The following is a 22,425-nucleotide window of genomic DNA, read 5'->3' as shown; positions in this document are numbered from 1 at the left end:
CAGCTCATCTGTGATATGAAATAGGAGAAATTCACTGACAGAAGGATGAGGGGGCAGGGGGAGTGGAACCAGGAGAGGAAGAAGGACTGGAGTGACAGAGACAAATGACTACTTTACTATTTTGCCTCAAGTCAATTAGAAAGGATAGTTCAAAATAGCTCACATCGCAGAGTGAGCAATCACATTAGTGCCCCAGTTTCTCTGACAAAGTATAAAATTGAGAGGGCAGCCCTTCCCCCAGCAAACAAAGAAAAGGCTGATGACTGATAACTCTTGTTCAGTGATGTGCTGTGTACATCATTCCTTGGCTGAGAGCAGCTATAGGGTGGGGACGTTACTGTGTTTTCAGCTAAATTTTCAGGTATCACATGATTGAGTACCAGAATATGGTAAAACTTGTGATTTTCTTTGGATCCTAGAAAAACTTGCTTATTTCTTGAGCAAACAAATCTCTTTTCTAGCAGCCCAGCTATAACAGTTAGCTACTCCAAATAAGAAGAAAGTGGCAATTACTAGCAATACCAACAACATCTAACAGGAACTATCATTTATTGAATGTTTTCAATGCGCTGGGCTTTGTGTTAAATACTTCATACATGTGCAAACCTACTGTATCTTATTTCAACTTCACAACTCTTTGAGATAAAGAAACCCAGAGCCACACATATAGAAAGTGGCAGAACCAAGATTTAAAGTCAGTTTTTCTGATTTCAAAGCCTCTGCACCCAACTACTGTATCATGCTTACTTCACCCAGAATGTAAGCTGGGGAAATTCCCATGAGGCTTGGTTCCTGGTAAGCTTTACCAGGTACCCAAAGGAAGGTTTTCCGAGCTTGTGCAGCAGACTTACTTCTGGTAAAAATAATCTTGTTGATAGCTCAGCGCTCTTGGTTGTTATTGGAACAATTTAGCGAAGTCCGTAAGTCTTCCACAGACAGTGTTCAAAATCTCATACATCCAAACCTCAGTCACTCAGAAATAGTGGCATTTTTGAATACATACACAGGAATTAATACATTTCTGAAGGTATAACAATGGTACTTTACCCCAACCAAGCCTCTCTTCACAGTTTCAGAAATATTCGTTTACACAAAAACATTGTACGTTGACTACAAGGGACCTGTTTAAGCTTTACTCGGTGTGCCAATTTGCTAATACCCCAGTTAATACTTCAAGGTAGGCATCTACCCAGCTCATTTTATAACTGTTCTTCTTACTCAATAAAATTTTAAATAATTTTTTATTTAAAAAGTCTAAATTTAGACTTCATTTTTCAGCAATTTTTCTCTAATCCAAATTAGTCAAGTGTTATTAAAGTAACAAAGGGAAGTACTTATGTGATATATCTTGACATTTCAAAGTGCATAAGTAACAAATACATTTATCTCATTTATAGTTTTATATCTTTAATTCAAAATAGTTTTATATGTGTGGGTTCATTTTATCCCCTGCGTGCTAAGGATCACAAGCTCCATTTTCTAGGTGAGAAAATAGTGAATAGAAGTTACACTCAGAGATATAAAATGATTCAAGAGTAGACACTGGATTTCCACAATTGTGATTGATACCCTTTCATTGTAATAAGTTGGAACTATTGTCATAAAATTCATTCATTAAATGCTTGGGTACCTTCTACATACCAGAGTGTTCTAAGCACCTGTGTACAGGACAGAATTCCTGGTTCTGTGAAGCTTAGCATCGAGCAGTGGTTTTCATACTGTAGGATATAATCCATGAATGGGTCATGAAATTTATTCAGTATATTTGACCAGCATTTTATAAAGTAAAATAGAATAAAATATTTTAGAGTGCATTATATGTAATAAGAGTAAGTAGTATTTCATGACATTTGCTCCAGAGTTTACATATATGTGCCAGGTCCAGTGAAAACACTGATTGCTGTGAAGTGCAATCAAAGGAGTATGAAAGCCACTGCTCTATGGGATCTAGTCCTGTGTATGAACATGTTACTGACCAACTGTGGGGAAAATTTAAGCAGTGGGTTTAATACCTCAGTGCCTGTTTCCCCATTATATATTCAGCTCAATTTATATTCATTTCCCTTATAAATACTGTGAAGTATGCTGTTTTATAAATCAGGAAAAACCCTGAAACTGCTCTGAATTCATTTAGGTAAAGCATATGTTTTACATAACATACGTTCTTCCAGCAAGTATTATGCCAGTGTTTTATTATATTAGGTTACGGTTACCAATATTACTGCTGGTTGTCTGATTAACTCCCTCCAGAGGTAAAAATGATGGCCCCACCACCACTCATTCAATAGTAATCTATTCTCACAGAGCAAATATCCTCTTAATTTAGTAGTTTATAATAACAACCTTTTTATTACCTTTCATGATTCTCTGTAGGTCAGGAATTTAGGCAAGACTTGGCTGAGCAGTTCATGCGCTCTGTTGAGGCCTTGACTGGTGTCCTGAGGTATCAACTGAGATTGAACTGATCTGGGGGGTCCACAGTGCTTCCTCTTGTATTCCTGACACTTCGGGGAGATGCCTCACCACATGGGATCATGGAGAGCATGACAGAGCCTCCCCAGACTTAAGGGGACCCCACCTCTCAAAGAATTTGTGGCCATTTTTTGTTATGAAACACTCACCAAACCCTAAATTAATCATTACTGCACTCTTACCAGGGATCACAGCAACTTGACACACTTAATCCTGTGCAATACCAAGAAGTCACATTGACTGGAAGGTGCAACCACACTAATTCCAAGTTTATTCTCTAGCAAAAAAGTAGTGAAAATTCCATGTCACCTTGGAGCCTAGGTGAGCTCTCTGACAACCCCTAAGGTGGTTGATTGCAGAAAAGAGTATCAGTATTGGATTTTTAAAGCTGAGTTGTAGCTCCAAACAGATGGAAAACCATGACCAAACTCAGAAGCAGCCGTGAAAGAAAGAACATGGTTAAAGATATCTTGGAAAACTTATCATTTGAGAAGTGTTTACATACTGCTAGGTACAAAAAAAGAACAATTATAGTTAGGTCTTATTAACAATACAGAGTGGGAGTCAGAATAATAATTATAAAGGAAACATGAACTTTTCTCCATTAAGTATACACATGAACCAATAACTCCCAATATTTGTGTACAAAAAAAAAAGAATAAAAACTTTTGGCCCTGACCACTGTGGCCCAGCTGGTTGGTCATCATCCTGGAAAGTGAAAGGTCATGGCTTAGATTCCTGGTCAGGGCACATGCCTGGGTTGTAGGTTTGGTCCTCAGTTGGGACGCGTGAAAGAAGCAACCAAACCATGTTTCTCTCTCACATCAATGTTTCTCTCCCTCTCTTTCTCCCTCCCTTACCCTCTCTTTAAAAATAAATAAAATCTTTAAAAAAAAAAGCTCTTTGAAGTAGAGATTCTCAGGCCCCACCTTTAACTACTCTGATTCATAGTCTGGGGCAAAAGAAATAGGGTTTATAACAGATACCCCTGCGGGTTCAGTGGAAGTGATCCAAGGAGTACATTTTGAGAACCTCGGTCTAAGCCATCCTGTCCCCTTTATCCACTGGTATTGGTGCAGAGCAGGGAGGGCCTCTTAGGTGAGCCTCAAAGAAGATGCAGGCACGGGGTTCAAAGAGGATGAGGTATTTTGAATTGCATCCTTTGCTTCATGACACCAGTGGCCACCTCCCTGTGCAGATATTTCCCCAGCTCCCTCCAGAGAAGGCATTTATGGCACAGAAGCACCTAGCCACTCAGAAAATGCTTATTGCAACTGGGAGTGCACCTTCCAACAGCAGCATAACTCAGAGACCCAAAAGTCCTAAACTCATGCTTGTAACGCTGCTCTCACACCCACACACATAAGCAAACACTCTGCATCTGGCTGTGAAAGAAAAGAGATCATTCTTTATTTTGTTCAGCTTTAGAAGCAAAGGGGCTTCCCAGAGCCGGTTCCAACAGACAGGCAACCAAGAAAGGATGCTGTGAATGTAAGTAGAACCACATTACTTTACTTTTGAAGGTACAAGCGGGATGTGCATGTGAAACTATGTCTAAAATGCTTATAAGACTCACACAGGTCAGAATGCTGTTGTCACTAATGTGGGTTTGTATAAGCACAGACTGGGGGGAGAGAGGTGAGAAATGGGAGTGTGCCCAATGGTCTTTCTCTGACGGGGACGTGTGTTTCTCTTGCTCACAGTGATGATTTAGATACATGTATGTCATTACCATTAAGATCAGCCAGGAGGCCTGTGCTACAATGATGCCCAGATTTGGGTCCTCAAGGAGCCATAGGAGAATATGGAGATTGATTTCCTCTGACAAAACCTCATGCAGAAAGTCACTTGCCTAGGTAGTAATGTGTGAACTGTTCAATTAATAGAATTATTCTTCATTATAAAGTATTTTCTCATTATAAAAAAAATCAGTGGTATGAAAAGGTCAAGTGAACAGTCTTTTAGAGTCACAGTATACTTTTCCACAGAGCTATAGCAGCAGGGAGCAAGCACCTGAGGACAGACTTCACACTTATCAATGGCCAAGCCATTGAAGACATCCCAATGAGGAGAGGGCAAGCCATTCTTCAAGCCCAATTTTTTTTCTCTGCAGTGCCAGTTGAGAAAAACAACATAATAATCCTGTACTTTACAGTTCAGGGAGTCCCAGAATGACACTATGTGCTCCCTGCCCAGGCAAATTATCAAGTTATTTGGTAACACAGGCTGAATGACTGACAGTCAGTCAGGCATAGGTATGTTATAAACATAAATTCTCACTGGCCAGTGCAGGTGGAGCCTACAGTATTCAGCAAAGCCATCCGCTTCCAGACTGAATATACCTAGAACATCCAAAATCTGAAAGATATCAACCCATTTTCCGTCGAAATAATGTCCACAGCATTCCTGGGAATCTCATTCTATTAGCTTTTATTCCCTTCCTCACTGAGGATGGAAGAAGAGAGAGCTATAATAGGTAACCCTGTATATGTTTAATCCCTCTCCTTTCTTCTATTTGATGTTTCCATTGTATGTGTTTTACAACCACTCTTTTGCAACCTTTAGATCATTTCTTCTTTACCTCTAATATTTTGCTGATTTTCTCCAAGCAAATATAGCCCACCTTCCTTAATAACTGTGACCACAGAGATTAGAGCTGGAAGAAAGATGATGGACCATTGTTCTGATAACCATGTTTCTAGATGAGAAAACCAGGGCACTATCTATTAAATAGTTTAAGGAATTTGATAACTGAAGTCATAGATAAAAATCTCAAAAACTGCTATGTGGCTCCTCTGGCCTCTCTGGATTTTCTGCCTCAGCTCAACTACAAAATTCATGGCAGAGACTATTCTAACAATGAGAATCTTAGCATCTGCAAATTCAATGATGCTTTTCTTTTTTAAGTCAAAAGCTTTCCCTTCAGTGCCACAGCTTGTTCTGCCAGCATGGGTGCAAACCTTTATTCCTCTCAAAAGCCCATGCCAGGGAGTTTAATGACATGAATCATGTCCATCTGTGCCCCCAGTGATCCCTACACCCAGGCGCACACAGAGAAGGTGTAGTATTCCAGAGGGTCTACCTACAAAGTTTCTCAGAAAATGTGATTTGATAAAGACAAAGGAATATTGTTAATGGTGACCAGCTAAATGTTTATATCAAAGATATAATTTCTCCCACTTAAATATTCTTCAAAAGCAAGTATCACTCTCTCAAGTTAAATTACATTGTACAGTTCCCCTTCTGTCCTATATAAACTCAGTAGCTCAAAGGGGGTTCCCAAACCAGAGTTCAATATTGTGGGAGAGATACCTTTAGTCATATGGATTTCATTGTAACCCTAAATTTATTAATGCCTTTGGGAACATGGTACCATGGTCAGAATTATGAAGATATGTTAACTAAAAAGGAATTATATATGTAAATAAATACTGCCCATACATTGACTTCAGATGTTCAATACCTTAAAGCAAGTTAAGTGTCTAAATCAATTTATGCTACACTATTTCTCCTTTCTACTCTATTTTCATTTTGTTCAGGTAAAATGTTCTGAATAACATCCAGAAATGGAGATACCTTTGTGCTTATATTTTTGTGAGATATCATATAATCCCTATCATATAATTTTTTTTAACATGTATTCCCTAGCTGGAATAAACTCAGAGACTTTAGCAGAGGGATCCTTAACAAGTAATGTGATCAAATTGATAGGTAATTCACTCAAAAACTGAAGACATCTTGGGTCTAAGCCCTCAGGATGTGGTAATGAACAAAACAAACAAACCATGCACTCAAGGTTTGTACATTATAATGGGGGGTGGTGCGAAACACAATCAGACAAACCAATAATACTTATTATATCAGGTGTTGATAAGTGAAGAGAAGAAAATAATATGGGGCATAGACAAATAAGGTATACTCAGGGTAGAGAGAGTTACTTTACTTTATAGAGTGGCCAGGGAAGTCTTCTCTGATAACGCGGCATTTGAGCAGAGACGTGAAGGAAATGCAAGAAGGAGGTCATGTCCATATCTGGGGGGAAGACATTCCAGGCAAAGGGAATGGCAAATGTAAATGTCTAAAGTTGGAAGAACATCACAGAGGCAAATGTGGCTAGAGGGAAATGAATAAGGATGAAAGTGAGAAGAGATGAGGACAGAGAGGGGGCAGACCATGCAGGACTTGGGAAGTCATTTTAAGAGCCTTTTTTTTTTTTTTTTAAGATTGTATTTATTTTTAGAGAGAGGGGAAGGGAGAGAGAAAGAGAGGGAGAGAAACATCATGGTGTGGTTGCCTCTCACCGCTCCCAACTGGGGACCTGGCCCACAACCCAGGCATGTACCCTGACTGGGAATCAAACCTGAGACCCTTCGGTTTGCAGACCGGCACTCAATCCACTAAGCCATACCAGTGAGGGCCATTGTAAGAGCTTTTACTTTCCTATTAAAATAACTGTGAAAACACCCAAGGGTTTCATCAGAGGTGTGGCATGAGCTGACTTGAAAAACACCATTTTTATCATTTTAGCTGTGGGAATAGAATATAAGACAGGGAGCAACCAGAGATATCATGTAGGAAGCTATTACATACTCCAAATGCTGGTGGCTTAAATCAGGGTGGAAGCAGTGAAAGCTAATAAAGTGTTCAGATGCTGTCTATAATTTGATGGTGAAGCTAACAAGATTAGCTCCACTAGATAGAAGAACTAATGTCTGACATTATTTTATTAGAGTTTAACACTTTTGGCTTCAGACTTGGATCCCTAGACACAGTAGCACATATACAGCTCATATCAGGTGTTTGAGCCTCAGGGTGAATGAGTTTCTGATCCTTGCCTAATACACATTTGGACAGAAAAAAAAGGAGAGACCAGAGATGTTGGACAACTAAGAGGAGACAAGAAGAATGCAAAATAAGTAGAATAATACAAAAATTATTGAGTTCTTTCAATCACAAATTACTATATCCAGTGTAGGTTTGTACTTCTTGAGAGAGAGAGAACAGAATAAAAGAACAGAATTGGAAAGAAAGCGTGACAGGTGAAGTGGCAACAATGGCTTGAGGGATTTAGTTGGAGACCAATGGAATTTCTGTAGATAAGGTAATTAAGTTACATCATGTGTTATAGAAAAGGTACATGCCATATTTTCTCTTTCCATAAATGTTGTCCCTCAGGAAATGAATCACTGAATGAAAAGGTCTTTGCATTTAACTTCCAACTCCACATTTCGGTCTGTAGATTTTTGTCCCACATCATAAATAATTTGATTTTCTCCTAAGTCTACTTTTAACAGTTTAAGATCATTACCCTGAGAATCTAGCCCATGTTTGTTAACAATGGATTTTGTCTTCCACCGTGAAACCTCTGACACAGCAAGGCTACCAGACCAGGGGCTGGTAATGTCATCATCTGCTCAGACAATATAAATTAATCAGCAGATGAACTTCTTCTGGAATGGGACCAAGGGGCACTAACACAAGTAAAATTAAGGTGATGAATAAGAAAACAGGTTCACTAATGAAGCAGGAAGACAAAGCAAGAAACAGCTGGTAGAAATTGAATTCTATGACCATAGCATTAAAATATCTAACCAAGCTGACAAGCTGGGAAAAATTATTTGGGGTCACTAGGAGCAAGAAAATGGAACAGATGGGAACAAACTGGAATGTCTGACTATTTAAATGTTTGTTTTCTTCTTTTCCAAGGCTGATATATTACACAGTTATAGTAACACACTGATTCTCAGGAACCAAGTCTCAGCCACTAAATTGATTAACACACTTAGCATCCACAAGAATCTATTAAATAAATGTTTAGCGTTGATTGAGACCCCGGTTCCCTGAAAATAAAAAAATAAATAAGGCCATTTTCTCCAAAGCCTGGCCAGCCCAAGCATTACTGGGGGAAGATAAATGGATTTCACAGTGCAAGACAAAGCTACCACTCTGCTTGCTGCATTGATCTCCCTAGTTTGTGAAGCAAAATATACTTTGGAATGGGTGTGAATTGCCCTTTTGTGATCAGTGGTGAAATTTACTAGGTCTTTTTCAGCTATCTTAAGTTGTCACTTTGAATAACAAAAAGCACCACTTTTGCCTATAGTAAGTAACTAACAGCTCCTCCTCACCCCTACTCCCAGAAAAGCCAAAAATAAGCTTGCAGCCTTTTATTTTTGACAGAAAGAATGATTATAGAAATCAGCTTAACCGTACTTAAAAAAAAAAACAGGCTAAACTTACACCATTAAAAATCTTGTGAGAATTTCATTAGAATAATAGCAAAAGCTCATCACAAACACATATGAAAATGAAAGTAATTTGCTCTTATACATATATTACTACCTTGGGGAATAACAAATAGGCTAATATGAGAGACATATGTGAAATATTTATGAAAGGCAAAGTAATTGAGATACTAAACTCATAAAGCAGTAATTTCCTCTACTATATTCAGCAGCAAGTACAAAAATGAGAATTATTTTACATAATAAAATAAAATGCACTCGCAAAAGCTACAGATGAATAGTAAAAGAGAAGCAGGAAAATACAAGCTACAGTTCCTGTCAATACACTAAAAAGTTCTCAGGGAAGAAACAACTACAGAAAGAGTCTTGGAGGTGATTTGGCTGTCATTACTTATAAAAAGGTCTTGAATTTATATTGTCTTCCTCTCAGAGTTTCGACATTCTAACATAGGGTGTTCCCTTTAATGTTCCTATGAAGCAGGTAGATGATTCAGTTATTTTGTGAACTCCCATAATCATATCCATGGGATGTCTATTAGATTTGCAACTATCTCTGTAGCCCCCTGTACTTCTTCCTTACTTTGTCAAAATGTAACAGAATCAATGGACTGCCTCGATTGAAATGGAACCCACGGCTTGTTCAGTTATGAGGGGCCCGATTGCCCGCCACTAGAAGCATAACTCTCAATACCAGAGTTTGTTGAAAAGAAAAAGAATTGTTTGTTTAAAGGCTATACAGATTTAGATTAATGGCAGATTTCTGGCATTAAGTCTTATTTTCTTTAAAACACCCACAAACACATAGTTCTGCCTCCTCCAGCCAAACCAGGCTAGATTTAGAAAAGTCAGAGATACCGTTTTCCTACTTCCCAGACACAATTCAGTTTTACCAGCAGCTCCCAATCATTCGAGCCTGATTGGGGAGGTTTTGCCTGTGTTGCCATGGTCTCCAGCTCTTAATTCAGAGTCACGTGGAGTTCCCAGCATCCTTGTACACGGCGTGGTTCTCCCTTCCCTTTCAAAGCCACATGGTCCTCTCCTAGCCAAAATGCCTGCCGCCTCATTTTTAAATCCCTGACTACATCCTGTGAAGCAGTGGGCAGGGTGACTAATTGCAATCACTTGTAGAATTTTACGTAGGCCCCGTAAGCTTTTCGTCACCATTCTACAGTCAAAGCCCCTCCCATCTTCCTGGGGACCCTGCCCTGTAACAAAAATACACCCAATTTTAAGATAGTAGAATGCAGTGAGCAAGCAAACCCCGAGAGCACACTTAAGAACAGCAGTGCACCGAGTTCCATAATAGCACGGGCAACAGCACAGTAGGTTTCTTATCCAATCTTTAACAATGCAGGTAGAGAGAGAGGGGCATAGCATACCAGGCCCTAGCTCTCCTAGACCTGCCCCCATGACACATCATTCTTCTTCAATCTCTGAAAATGAAAAACCTGCACAGAAGTAATAAAACTTGATCCTGGAAAAGATGAAGAGATTAGTCAAAATGTCAAAGGCAGCATGCCTGCTAGGGGATGCTCACAGCCTGAGCCAGTTCTCTTTGCAAGGGTGGTTGATGGTCAACACCACAATGTGGTATGAGAAGCAGAAAGGCCTACCTGTCCCCAAACAAGGAAGGCCTCACATTTGCTGGTCATTCCCTCAGGTTAAAAGACTATTTCCCTCTTGAAACTTCCCTTGGTTTCCACCTTCTTTGAAATGTAACCACTTATACAATCACTCAGAAAACATTGTCCAGCAATAGTGATAAAGTAAGGAAAAAGACAAGGAGAGCCTCCTACATATTTTCTAGTTAAGAGTATAAGACATAAGACACTACCCCCCCCCTAAAAAAAAGGCAAGAAAAAAATTAGTTTTAACATTGGGTAATGTGGTGGAGTAACCGCTGGCTACTTTAGATTAGGTAGCCTGATGGACAGCCTTTTTCAGGAGGTGACATTTCAGATATGGGTGACAAGAAGAAGCCAGACATGTAATTAAGAGAAGGAAAAATGTTCCAGGCAGAGGCAACAGCTTCTGCAAAGGCCTGACGTTGAGAAGCAGATATGTTGTGTTTGAGGACAAAAGCAAAAAAAAAAGTGGGAGGGGGTGTGTGGAATTAGGTGACTACAGAGAGGCATGGTCTGAATCACCCTGGAATTTATAAACCAGAGGAAGGAGAGCACAAAGGGAAGCCATCAGAGGTGTGTAGTTATTTTTAAATGACTTATTTAAAAACGCTCTCACTGCTTTATAGAGAATGGATTGCAGGGACGCCGAGTGGAAACAGAGATATCAGGGGTGCAGCTAGTACAGTCGCCAAGAGTAGGATAATGCTGGATTGGCCCAGGGTGATGGATACAGAGCTAGAAGTGGTTGGATGTAGACACAGAGCTGATTGGACCTCTTTGGCATGAGAGGAGGGAAAAAAAGGGATGGAAGTTTAAATGTTAGACTTTGGTTGGGGTAATTGGCTAAATGGTCAGACTATTCACTGAGGAAAGGAAAACTAAACAGGGAAAGGTTAGGAAATCAAGAGTTATACTTTGGCCGCTTGACTTTGAAATATCTATTAAACACCCACATGGAGATGTCCAGTAGACAGTTGGATACAAAGAAGCTGCAGAAAGAACACACATTAAATGGCTGGAGTGCTCTCCTAAGTTTCGAATGAACCGAGGTTTGAAATTCACTTCACCTTGTTCTTTTTCTTGCCTTACCTGACTTGGATGAAGCTAGAATTAGAGTATATGAAGAAACTTTGTGAAGTATAAAGCAAAACCCTAACATTTGGCATTATTATCACTATCACTTTCCATCAAGTATTTATCTGGCACACACTGTGTTAAAACGTCTTCATTGTAGAAGTTTCAGGAAATGTACATGATGCCATCCCCCTCGCAAAGATACTATAGCTTTTAGTGGGCTCATCTTGTAAAGAAAATTAAAGCTCATCCTAAAAATGATAAAAGGAAAAACATCTCCAGAAGAGTTAGCATGTCACATGGCTCCACTGTAACCTTAGGCAGCCACAGTCTTGACTTTATAGATTTTCTCACATACCTAGTCCAGTAACCAATGAAAAATTGAAAGTTATTGTATCCCTACTGGTGAGCCTGCTGAAAGACTTCTGTACCCCAAGTATGGTTAATGCTCCTCCACTGAGTGACATGTAATCTCAAGCTTCATAATTAGTTCTCCTCCATGTCTAAAGAAATTCCTGTGAAAAATGGAATTTTATGGAGCAAGAATGTTTTCATTATCAGACATGAACACTTTAGCATAAAATTAGTTTATCTGATTATCCATGGAGAGGTATGCCCTTAAGGAATGGGACAGCTGACTGGTCAGGTAGCCAAGAAGATCAGCTGCTTCTGGACAGAGCATGTCCACATGGACAGACCAAGGGATGGCACATAAACAGCTCTAAAAGGTAATGTAGCATTATCTCTGATTCTCTTGACCACATAGTTGCATACCATGGAGATGCATTTCTTTTCTCATTCAGAAAAGAAAGCATTAAGGGTGAAAAAGATATAACTTAGCTATATCTAGATTTCTTATAAAAACAAAACCTCCAAAACAGCAAGAATTATGAATTGTATCTAGGAAAACTAAGTGCCATAAAAAGAAAGAATATACATTTTATACTTACACTGTTGTCACTATTGTCATTAACGAGCACATCATCCTTTTGGAATATCTTCCTTTCTGAGACCTATTATGAAATTGAAGTTAGTACATCAGCCCTTGCTAGTTTTCACCAAGGTTATCTCCACTGAATGCCACCCTTGAACAATGAGAATATAGCAAACCATTCTCTCAGGCAGTGGAGTTTACAGATGACTTGTGGGACTATATAAGAGCCACCCCTGCCCAGAGAGAACAAAATTAATTAAGGTATTGAAAATTGCAATTAAGTTAACAATCTTTAAGAAAATTGCGTGAGTTTTCAATTTTGCATATTATATTTTAACCAGTTTATACATTACCAAAGTTAATTTTAAACCCACAAGTGACTCCTTTCAACAATGATTATGCTTATAAACTCTCTTTAAGAGGTATGTTATTAGTGGAGGTATGTGCCAGGATGCATTTTAATTTGGAGTAGAATGTATTTAGAAAGCTGACCTAGTACAGTGTCAAAGCATTATCAAAAGCCAAGTTAAAATGAGTTTTCAACTTAATTTTAACAAGCTTCTGGTATTATCTGTGCCGTTACCTATGTTGCCCACTTGTCTGACACTGAATTCTCTGTCCTGCTTTGTTTTCCAGCCTCTGCAAGCATGTATGTCCCAACGGTGTGCAATGGGCGGGAAGTCCTCGACTCCACCACCTCCTCTCTGTGATTGTGAATTGCGGTTCAGTTCTTGTGTTTTTAGACTGTTAGACAAAAGTGCTCACGTACAGCTCCAGAACATGGAAACAGAGCGGAAGAACAACACTAGTACCTTTTTTTAGAACAGTACAATAAATTATTTTTGAGGATTGTACAGTATATAGTGATGTGCTAGAACTTTTTAGGCTGATTTTAGTGCTATTATTAATGATTCCCCAGAATATGGAAATAACCATTGTTTACAGAGCTGAGCATTGGTGACAAGGTCTGACAGGGTCTGTCTACTAAAAAATATGGTGGCAATATTAGGTAAATTTTTTTCCTATGAAGTTTTTGTAGGTTCTTGTTGTAACTAATTTAGAATGAGTTTCTATGTTGTATATTAAAGTTACATTACGTGTAACAGATTGTTTTTCTCAGCACAAAATAAAAAGCATCTGTATTAATGTAAAGCTATCGAGAATAAAACCATCAAGGTTTTCCAGCATGGTGGATAATGATTTGTTCTTTTTGAATCACTTCAGGTAACTTGAGTATGTTACTTCAGATCATTTCTACTTTTAATGTTGGAGAAGACTAACAGTGCTTTTCTTCACATCTATACATACTTTTAAAAAAATCCTCACCCAAGGATATGTTTATTAATTTCAGAGAGAGAGAAGCATCAATGTGAGAGAGAAACATCAATCTGTTGTCTCCAGTATGCACCCCAAATGGGGATCAACCCTACAACCTTATGATATAGGGGGACAGTGCTCCAACCAACTGAGCCACCTGGCCACCCAGGCAGGGGTATACATATCTGAACACAACTGTTATACTAGAGAGTTGTGAGCAGATCTGGACTTCTTCATGATCACAATGATTAGATATTGACTGATGATACAAAAAATTTCAGGCCATTTCAGTGGCCAGATGACAATACACACTTTGGTTTCTTTAAGCCACATCTGTACAACAGCCCAGAATTTGCCCAGATGGGGCTCTGAGGCAAGAAGAAGGGAGTTCATATATTCTGAAAGCAGAGAAAGTTCAGTGGTTCTCATCTCCAAAAACAACCTTAATCAGTAGGAAGATGACTGGGAAAGCATCTGGTCATTTTATTAAAAATCACTCTTACCATTCATAGCTAAGTAAGACAATAAAAATGCAGGATATATTATTTTCCAAAGTCATGGTAGCAACACTTAGGCACACAGGCTTGTCACTAAACCTGAATATTTTAGTAAGCTATTTATTGAGCAAAGAGGAAAAATGTGGATAAATTAGAACTGCCTTGTTTTTACCAACACTGTCCATGTAAGCCTTTAAGCCATAAATTATTTATTACTATAGAAAAATTTACTAGAATCTAACTACCTGTCAGGTCCCATAGATGAATAACAACTTGCCAAAAACTGAGTGGCTTTAAAAAAACAGTTTATTTTCTCACAATTCTGGAGGCCAGAAGTCCAAAATTAAAGTGTTGGCAGGATCCCATCCTCTCACAAGCTCTAGAGGAGGATTCGTTTCATGCCTCTTCTATCTTCTGGTGGTTGCCAGCTTCCTTGGCTTGTGGCCACATCACTCCAAACATTGCCTCCATCTTCACATTGCCTTCTGTGTCTGTCTTCTCTGTTTGTCTCTAATAAGGACACCCGTCACTGGATTTAGAACCCACCGGATAATCCAGGATGATCACATCCCAAGATCCTAATTACATCCGCAAAGGCCTTTTTCTGAAATGAAGTTAACATTCCCATGTTTTGGGGATAGGATGTTGACTATTATTTTGGGGTGGGCTATGAAAAAGAGAAAAGTAAGATGTTGTTCCTGACTTTAACAAGTCAGGAACTGTGACTGAGGAAGACAGTGAGAGGAGGGAAGAGGAGAATAAAGGATATGAGGGACTCACAGGCTAAATAACCAGGGCCTAGTGAATTGAGACATGCCAATACTATTTTCAGAACATCCAGAAATAATGAGATGCACAAGGAGCCAACATGATTGGCCTTGAAGGAAATAAAGTGAGGAATCAAATATTAGAAATCTCTTTTCCTGTCTGAATGCATTTGAATTAGCAACGAATCAATCTCTCCAAAACTCACCAGATGCTCAAAGACAACAGTATTCACCAAGTCATGAATTTTCATATTCATATAAGAACCTGGATTTTCAGGAGTGACTGGGGAAACTGAGTAGCAGATTCAACAGAACTAGATGAAAAAGGAGAACTCTTCTGTTACTGAAACTGGCAGGGGTACTGCACCAGTGTGCTCAGAATGAGCATCCGCTCAAGATAAAGGCTGAGGCAAGGCTGATGGGAGAGAAAATAAGGCCAATCCACTGATGGAATATGACCATCTGAGGAAGGCAATATCAGATGGGTTGTTCAGAGACACAGCTGATGCCTAAAACAATCAAACTGATCATGGATCTTTTCAAACAAGACAATTAGGCTGTGGGTGAATCTTGAGAAAACTGTTTTTGATAGCTGAGTTTTGATCTATGACCACTATAGTCATTTTTCACTGAAAATGCATTAACTGACAGCTCTCGTCATTTTCTCTTTCCCTGCCACAAGCACTGTTTCCAATTTCAGAGCGCATCATCTAACATGTGGCCCCTAGAAACCATGTTTTAAAAAATATTCAGAGTATGTATGGAAAATAGATGCTATAAAATCTCTTTCTCATAAGCCATTTCAAACAAATAGGTTTGGGATTGATTTTTTTTTTTATTCCACTGACATTTTATTCTTATAGACTATAAAATTTGTTGAACTGATCCATCTTTGCAAAAACTTCCTGAATCTAAGGAATTTGAGCAGAGTGATGCATAACACTCATTAAAAATCATATCAGAACCTAAAGACATGGTAGATTATCATTGGTTTTCTAAGTGTTTACATTTTCTGAAATGCTCTGTGTCCTCCTTTAGTTTATCAATAGATTCTCTTGCTTACTCAAGGTTATGGTAAAATAAAAAGGTCCTATTTTCAAACCAACCACACAGAGGATAGATTAAGAGAGTGGTTAAGAAAGGAGGTAATTCAGGTAGTGTCCCTTTTGAGCCTTCAACTCTACACTTTTTCTTGGGTAGCCCCTCTTTCCTCACTCATCTGCCATGACAGCTTTGGGTTTCTAGGTTCATCAACAAAGGACTGTAAGCATGGAGCAGTCAAGAAAAGTGAGCCACCAGGAAGAGGAAGCACCACTGTGGGTTATGTATAACCATCACAGCCCTAATAACCAAGGCCCAAGCCCATGAATAAGACAATTATCACTGCTGTTCTGTGACAGAAAATTTAGATTTACATAATTCCCACTGGTTTAACTCTGGCTGGTTTAGCTCAGTGGATTGAGCGTCAGCCTGCGAGCTAAGTGTCGCTGGTTCGATCTTCCAGTCAGGGTACATCAGAGAAGGAAAACTCTGACTCCAAAAGACCTCCGCTGCCTTGCGGCATACCTCTTCAGGGGAAAGGCTAAGGGAGTAAACCCCAACAGAAAATCCGGAGCCGGAGTCCCTAAGGCGGTTTGACGTTGTAGTCAACACCGGCAACTCCTGCGGCGCACCTGAACCCAAGCTGTATCGACTCCGTCTTTCCCTTGGACCCTTCAGCTGCGAAGAGAGGGGGGGTCTGCTGCATGGGCAACAGCAGACCCTCCATATCACCCTGCCCAGGCTCTGTAGCTTCAGCGTCATCACAAGATGTCGATTCAACACGGGAGGAGACAGATACCATGTCACTCCCGAGTCGGACTGCACAGCCATTCTCGGCGGTGCAGATAGACTCTTAAGAAGCTACACCATCGTCTCTTGAGACGGACGGCTGCCGACGAACTCATTTATTTAACCCAAGCAATGGTAATCAGAAATCAGTCATCTGAGATAAAGGAAATCTTATCCCACTCCAAACCAAATTTACCAATATATACCAGCTATTTTAGACAAAGCTCTTCCTCCAAGAAATATTAATAAGATGAGGGAAAAAATACAGCAAATTAAAAGCCTGATTGGCACACTTTGTTAAAGGAAATTGGAGATCTCTTTCTTGACCCACCAATCATTAAAGGAATCCTAGATGTCTTTTGCAGCTAAGTGTTAAAACAAGATTTGATAAGTGTGTGTGGACTGAGGTGAGCCTGCTGGAATGCATGCAAAGACCCTCACCAGTGCCAGGGCTCACGAATTGACAGGGAAGCTCTTTTGTGCATCAGTATCCCCTACTTCCATATCATCTCTGAATCAGGTCACCCTAGTAATAAGTGTTCTATAAACCCCAATGAGAAAAGGCTTTTTAAATTAATCTTGCTCATTTACTTTGAACCAGTTGACTTTCTTTAGTTTTGTCAGTTGCTAACCAATAACCATACCTGAGTCCAAGAACTATAAAAGGAACTCAGAATTTGAGGATCTGGCTTTGTCTGACTATTGATTAAATTAACAAGGGAGGGTGAGAAGTTACTTTCTTCTTGCACTTCTTTAAAGACTTTAGAAACTTTTAAGGTGGTAGGCTCCTAAAGGGCAAAGGATCTGTGTGCAGATCCTTCTGAGCAGTTTTGCCTGTGGGTTGCAGTGATCTGAACCAGGGTCAACAAAGCAGACCTTTCACGTCAAATCCTGAGCTAAGAATGCCTCTCCATTTTTAAATAGTTGGAGGGACAAAATCAAAAAAAGAATGATATTTCATGACAAATGACATTTAAATGAAACTCAAATTTCAGTGAACATAAATATTTTATTGGAACGCAGCCACAACCATTCGTTTACATGTTGTCTGTGGCTGCTTTCATGTTACAACGGCAGTAAGGAGTTGCAGTGGAGACCACATCTCCTGTAAAGCTGAAAACATTTACTATCTGACCCCTAACAGGAAAAGTTCACTGGCTTCTAATCTAGACAATTGCAATAGTAACATCAATTGACTTCCAATTATTCATCTCCATAATAAAGTTTATTTATGATCCTAAAATGAACACATCTGAAAAATGTTAAACTAAGACAAATAAAATCCAGCAGAGCATAATCTCTGGCCAGTTACTGTGAACTCCATTTTAACATCCAAAGAGTGAGTCAGGTGTTGAGGCTTCTTTATTTTTTTAGGTTTATTCCTGTTGGGATTTTTTTTCTTTTGGGCCACCTTAATTTATAATTTTATAATTCATAATTTGGGGCTGTAAACCTGAGAAAATATTCATGATTACTATAAAATTAATGTGAAGGTATTTTATGTCCTCTGAAGATCTACTCTACATATCTTTAATGTAAAAAGATACAATATTCCCTCACTTATCACGGGTATTACGTTCTAGATGCCGCCCCTTCCCCCACCCTACCCCTGCACAAAGTAGGAACCTTACATTTATTCTACACTCTTAAATCTACGTAACTTTAATAATATATGTATACAGTACTGCAAAATCCCGTGATATAGTGAAAAATCCACGATAAATAATTAAATATAATATTTTTAAAAATCCCACAATACAATGAGGCCACGATAAGTGAACTGCAATATAGAGAGGGACTACTGCTCATGTGAGCAACACGCTGATTTTAAACTTGCCAATGAAATCATTTTCCCACCCTAACGTCCACGAAATTTACTTTCATGAGGAAGAGAGAAAGAATCTGTACATGAGCCTCCCATTAGAAATAACTATGAACCACAGGAAGTAGTTTATTGATATAGGTCGAGGAGCAGTTGAGCATATTGATCTTGAAAACCATTGTCAATCATGACCCACTTCCTGGAAACCTGGAGACCCCAGTTGGTAGATGACCAGAGCAAGCAATTCTTCCATTAACCATTTAAACCACGTTTTCTCCTTGGGAATAAAACAATGACAAAAATCTGCACCAAAATACTATGAAACGTTTTTAATCCTGGAAAGAACTTGATTACCAGTAACCAAAGAGGGGAAAAGTCAATAAGAATAAAATTCAGTCTTTTAAATCAAGCGAACACATATCAAATTGCTCAACATTGTTAAATGGCCTGATATAATTTATCCATAGAAGTCATGGTCTCATTCAGTGAAAAACTGATTTAAATATATTTTGACAGAGTGCTAAGAGATATTATAGGTGACAGTTGACTGACTTAATAAAGTTATTTAAGGATTCAAAACTGTGCCTTTTAGAAAAATAATGAGTAACTTATTCTACCACTTAGGGGTGAAAAGAAACAATAAATGTCAATTAAGAGTCATAGAAACATGATTAATTTGTTTATGCCTTTCATCATTCTACTGAACTTTGCAAAGACAAGACCTAAAACTAAAGTGAGTTTTATAGCCAGGATTGGTCTGAATATTTTCCTCATAATATTCTTTTTGTCATACCTCTTTAGTGCTCAGAATAAAATGAGAACCACTGGGATCTAAAGGAAAAAGGCAGCTCCATTCCAAAGATGGGACTGAGCTGACAAAATCTATTTAATATCTAAAATTAGAAATAAATAAATTCTTCAATACCAACTACATTTTCAGAGAGTTCATTAAAATTTAAGGCATTTTGACATGTCAGAAATTTTAATCCAGTGACAGGAGAAGAAAGAAGTTACCTGGGAGCAAATCCCAATTATCTCTATGACTTGGGACATGCATGTTGAGCACAGCTGAAGTTGAAGAGAGAGTGACAGGTGACTGCAGAAACTTCTTGACTCTGTCCAGCTGTACAACTTTGCCAGGGTTCTTCTATTTAAAAGGGAACGTTTCAAATGTATTTTCATTCTTCTGTTTAAATTTTGAAAGGCTCATCAGCAGTGTTAGCAAGATAGAAATGAGTAATGCCAAAATAATTTCTTCTTTATAATAAGATTTTAAAAATTAAACATGAAAAATGTTCATTCTAAGTGATGCCCTCCCTGAATCTCACAAGCAACAATAAAATATTGGCGATATGCTCATGAATCCAACAGTAGAGATATACACAAAATGAACGTTCATTCAACAATAACAGCACCATCCAGTGTTTTACCCACCAGCCAGATAAACACAATTGTTTATTTTTCTCCAAGTTTTCACAAAAATAAAGACATAACCTGCTAAATCAAAAGTCATAAAGCATACTTCATCTAAACACACAGGGCAAAACATTCAACAAACCCTGTGCTTGTGCCCTGCTTCTCTTAGCTAACCACCAGTCTTTTTTAAAATGTGGATTAAGATCTATAAAGATTGCTATTTACTGGAAACAAAACAGAGCACCTTATGTCATCAATGGCCAGAAACTCCCCTCTTTCTCAGTTCTCAAACAATTAGGGTTTACACAACGTTAGTCAAATCCAACTTCATTCAAGCTTCTTTTAACAAATAATATTTAAGACGTGCTAATACTAGCAATTTGTCTGTCATAGTAAATATCACAATTATCTGGATCACTTTTGAAAAAGAACAACAACAACACTTATTTCATAACTGCTTATGGTACAACCACATTCTTCTTATGAATACAATGATCAGCAATTTTTCAAAATTGAATTCCCGTTTTATTGACTTAAAAAAGAAAAACTTCCACGGAAACTATAATCCTTTGTAGGAGAATAATCATGTAGCCTTTGATGCTTGACACAGGGCAAGTGCCCCATTGCCATTTTCTGGAGACCACAAAATTATTCTAATACCTTTGTACAATTATCTGTTCTTGTACACAAGTCATCCCACTTTCTTCCTCATGATTTTGCAAGGTGATTTGACAAACAAGTTTTTCCACTCATTTTAAATCATACTTCGAGCATTACATAAACTGTTTTAAACCATTTGACTTCTATGATAGTGTCATTTGATTGTATTAACAGAAAGTCAAGGTTTCTCCTTCCTTTTATTTTTTTAAAGATTCATTCAACACTTCTAGTCAAGCTTGTCTTACCAGTTCCAACAAGAACAGAATTTCAAAGGCAATTATAAGTTTAGATAACCCAAGCACAAGCTGACTCTTCCTAAAGAATTACTGTTTACTTAGGCTTCTGAAATCAAGAAAGATACCCTATGGAAAAAATGAAGAGTTTATTGTCTTTTTTGTTCACCATTTTTTATTTTTTTTAAAGGCGTTTAAAGGTCTTGTCAGGAAAATAAATAATGGGGGAAAAATAACTATACCGTTAAAAAGTTTTCAAATCTTCCCCAAAATATAAACCAAAAAAATTACAAAAATGGGATCACATTGCATATGCTGACATCTGCCCTCTGAAGCACACTTTTTGTGTAGAATTATAAAGGATGAAAGTTACCCATTAATTATATGGCATGCATCAACAGTGCACGGTGGGCTTAACCTTGGTTTTCAGTTATGTGTATATACAGATAAATCTCTTCCTGAGTTGAGCTTCATCTTCAGTTGAGACCCAAACCACCTGCTTTCCTATTTTTGGCAAGACACTTGACCATGTGATAAGGCAACCAAACATTTTAACCTCCTTCCCTTTTCAGCAGCATGGCCCTCCTCTGTAACTTCACCAATGTGCCAGGTACGAGCACAGGCTCTAAACTATGGTCCCGTAAAACTAGAGAGCGGGTTTCTCTGTTCATTAGTCTGAAGGCTACAGCACAGTCTTTTCATATATTTGGAGATCTTGAGGATTTCAGCTGAACAGATTCAAAATGGTCTTCTTTTTCCTATAAAGGAAAAATATTAAAACAAAATCAATTCATGAAAATTCCAGTAAGATTTTAGGATCTTACATGCCCAGAGGGAAAATTCTGGCAGTCACTTTAATCTATGTACCTGCCACTTGTAATTAAGATTTTACACTTAAATAAGGGTGTCAGATATAAAACAGAGAGCATGCCTACCCTGAAGGATGCTTTTGATATCCAAGAGATAAGACAGACAATCCAAAATAGAAGCAAACACATGATTGCAATAGATACCAAAAGATGAAGCTGTGATTCTTGTGAAGGAACCACTGAGACCTTCCTAAGGGGACATCTGACCTGAGTGCTGAAATAGATGACCTCACCATGCAAATTGTGGACAAAATTGAACTGACAGAAACTAGATATTTTCAAAATAACATAGGCTAAATAATGAGAAAGAGGACAGCAGAAATAAATAATGCAAATAACAATAAGATATAAGATCATTTGTATTAGGAAAATCTTTTGGGTACATATATGCCAAAGATATTAAAAAACAAGTCACCTTAGATAATAAATCAAAATTTAACTCAAATATATTCCTACTGGTATTTGTTTACATTCAGAATGTAGCCTGTTATACTGCCATTTGTGACAACATGGATAGATCTTGAGAACATCATGCTAAGTGAAATAAGTCAGACAGAAAAAATTAAGAACTATGATTTTACTCATATGTGGGATATAAAACTGAAAGCAACAAATGAACAAACAAGACAAACAAAACTCATAAATACAGACAACAACATGGTGG

The 22,425-nt window shown here is 38.3% G+C and overlaps 2 protein-coding genes across 3 annotated transcripts in view; one reads left to right on the top strand and one right to left on the bottom strand.

The window, feature by feature from the left end:
- Positions 1-13,529, top strand: part of GRM3 (glutamate metabotropic receptor 3) — a 215,099-nt gene extending 201,570 nt beyond the window's left edge. Inside the window, exons 6-7 of one of the 2 annotated variants that reach the window (XM_090286716.1) lie at positions 3,895-3,963; positions 12,987-13,529. In XM_090286716.1, coding sequence (XP_090142842.1) covers positions 3,895-3,963; positions 12,987-13,060 — 143 coding nt within the window. In that variant the 3' untranslated portion in view covers positions 13,061-13,529. The remainder of the gene's footprint in view (positions 1-3,894; positions 3,964-12,986) is intronic. The other variant, XM_090286717.1, reaches the window with a different exon arrangement.
- Positions 13,530-20,852: 7,323 nt separating this feature from the next.
- The window catches only part of ELAPOR2 (endosome-lysosome associated apoptosis and autophagy regulator family member 2), a 190,891-nt gene continuing 189,318 nt past the window's right edge, over positions 20,853-22,425 (bottom strand). Inside the window, exon 22 of the mRNA XM_090287277.1 lies at positions 20,853-21,650. Coding sequence (XP_090143403.1) covers positions 21,591-21,650 — 60 coding nt within the window. The 3' untranslated portion in view covers positions 20,853-21,590. The remainder of the gene's footprint in view (positions 21,651-22,425) is intronic.

The sequence above is a fragment of the Furipterus horrens genome, unplaced genomic scaffold (assembly GCF_987537825.1).
Source record: "Furipterus horrens unplaced genomic scaffold, mFurHor1.1.pri manual_scaffold_9, whole genome shotgun sequence".
Lineage (NCBI taxonomy): Eukaryota > Metazoa > Chordata > Mammalia > Chiroptera > Furipteridae > Furipterus > Furipterus horrens.
Note: the sequence above shows the minus strand (reverse complement) of the source record. Positions and strands in the feature narration are given on the sequence as shown.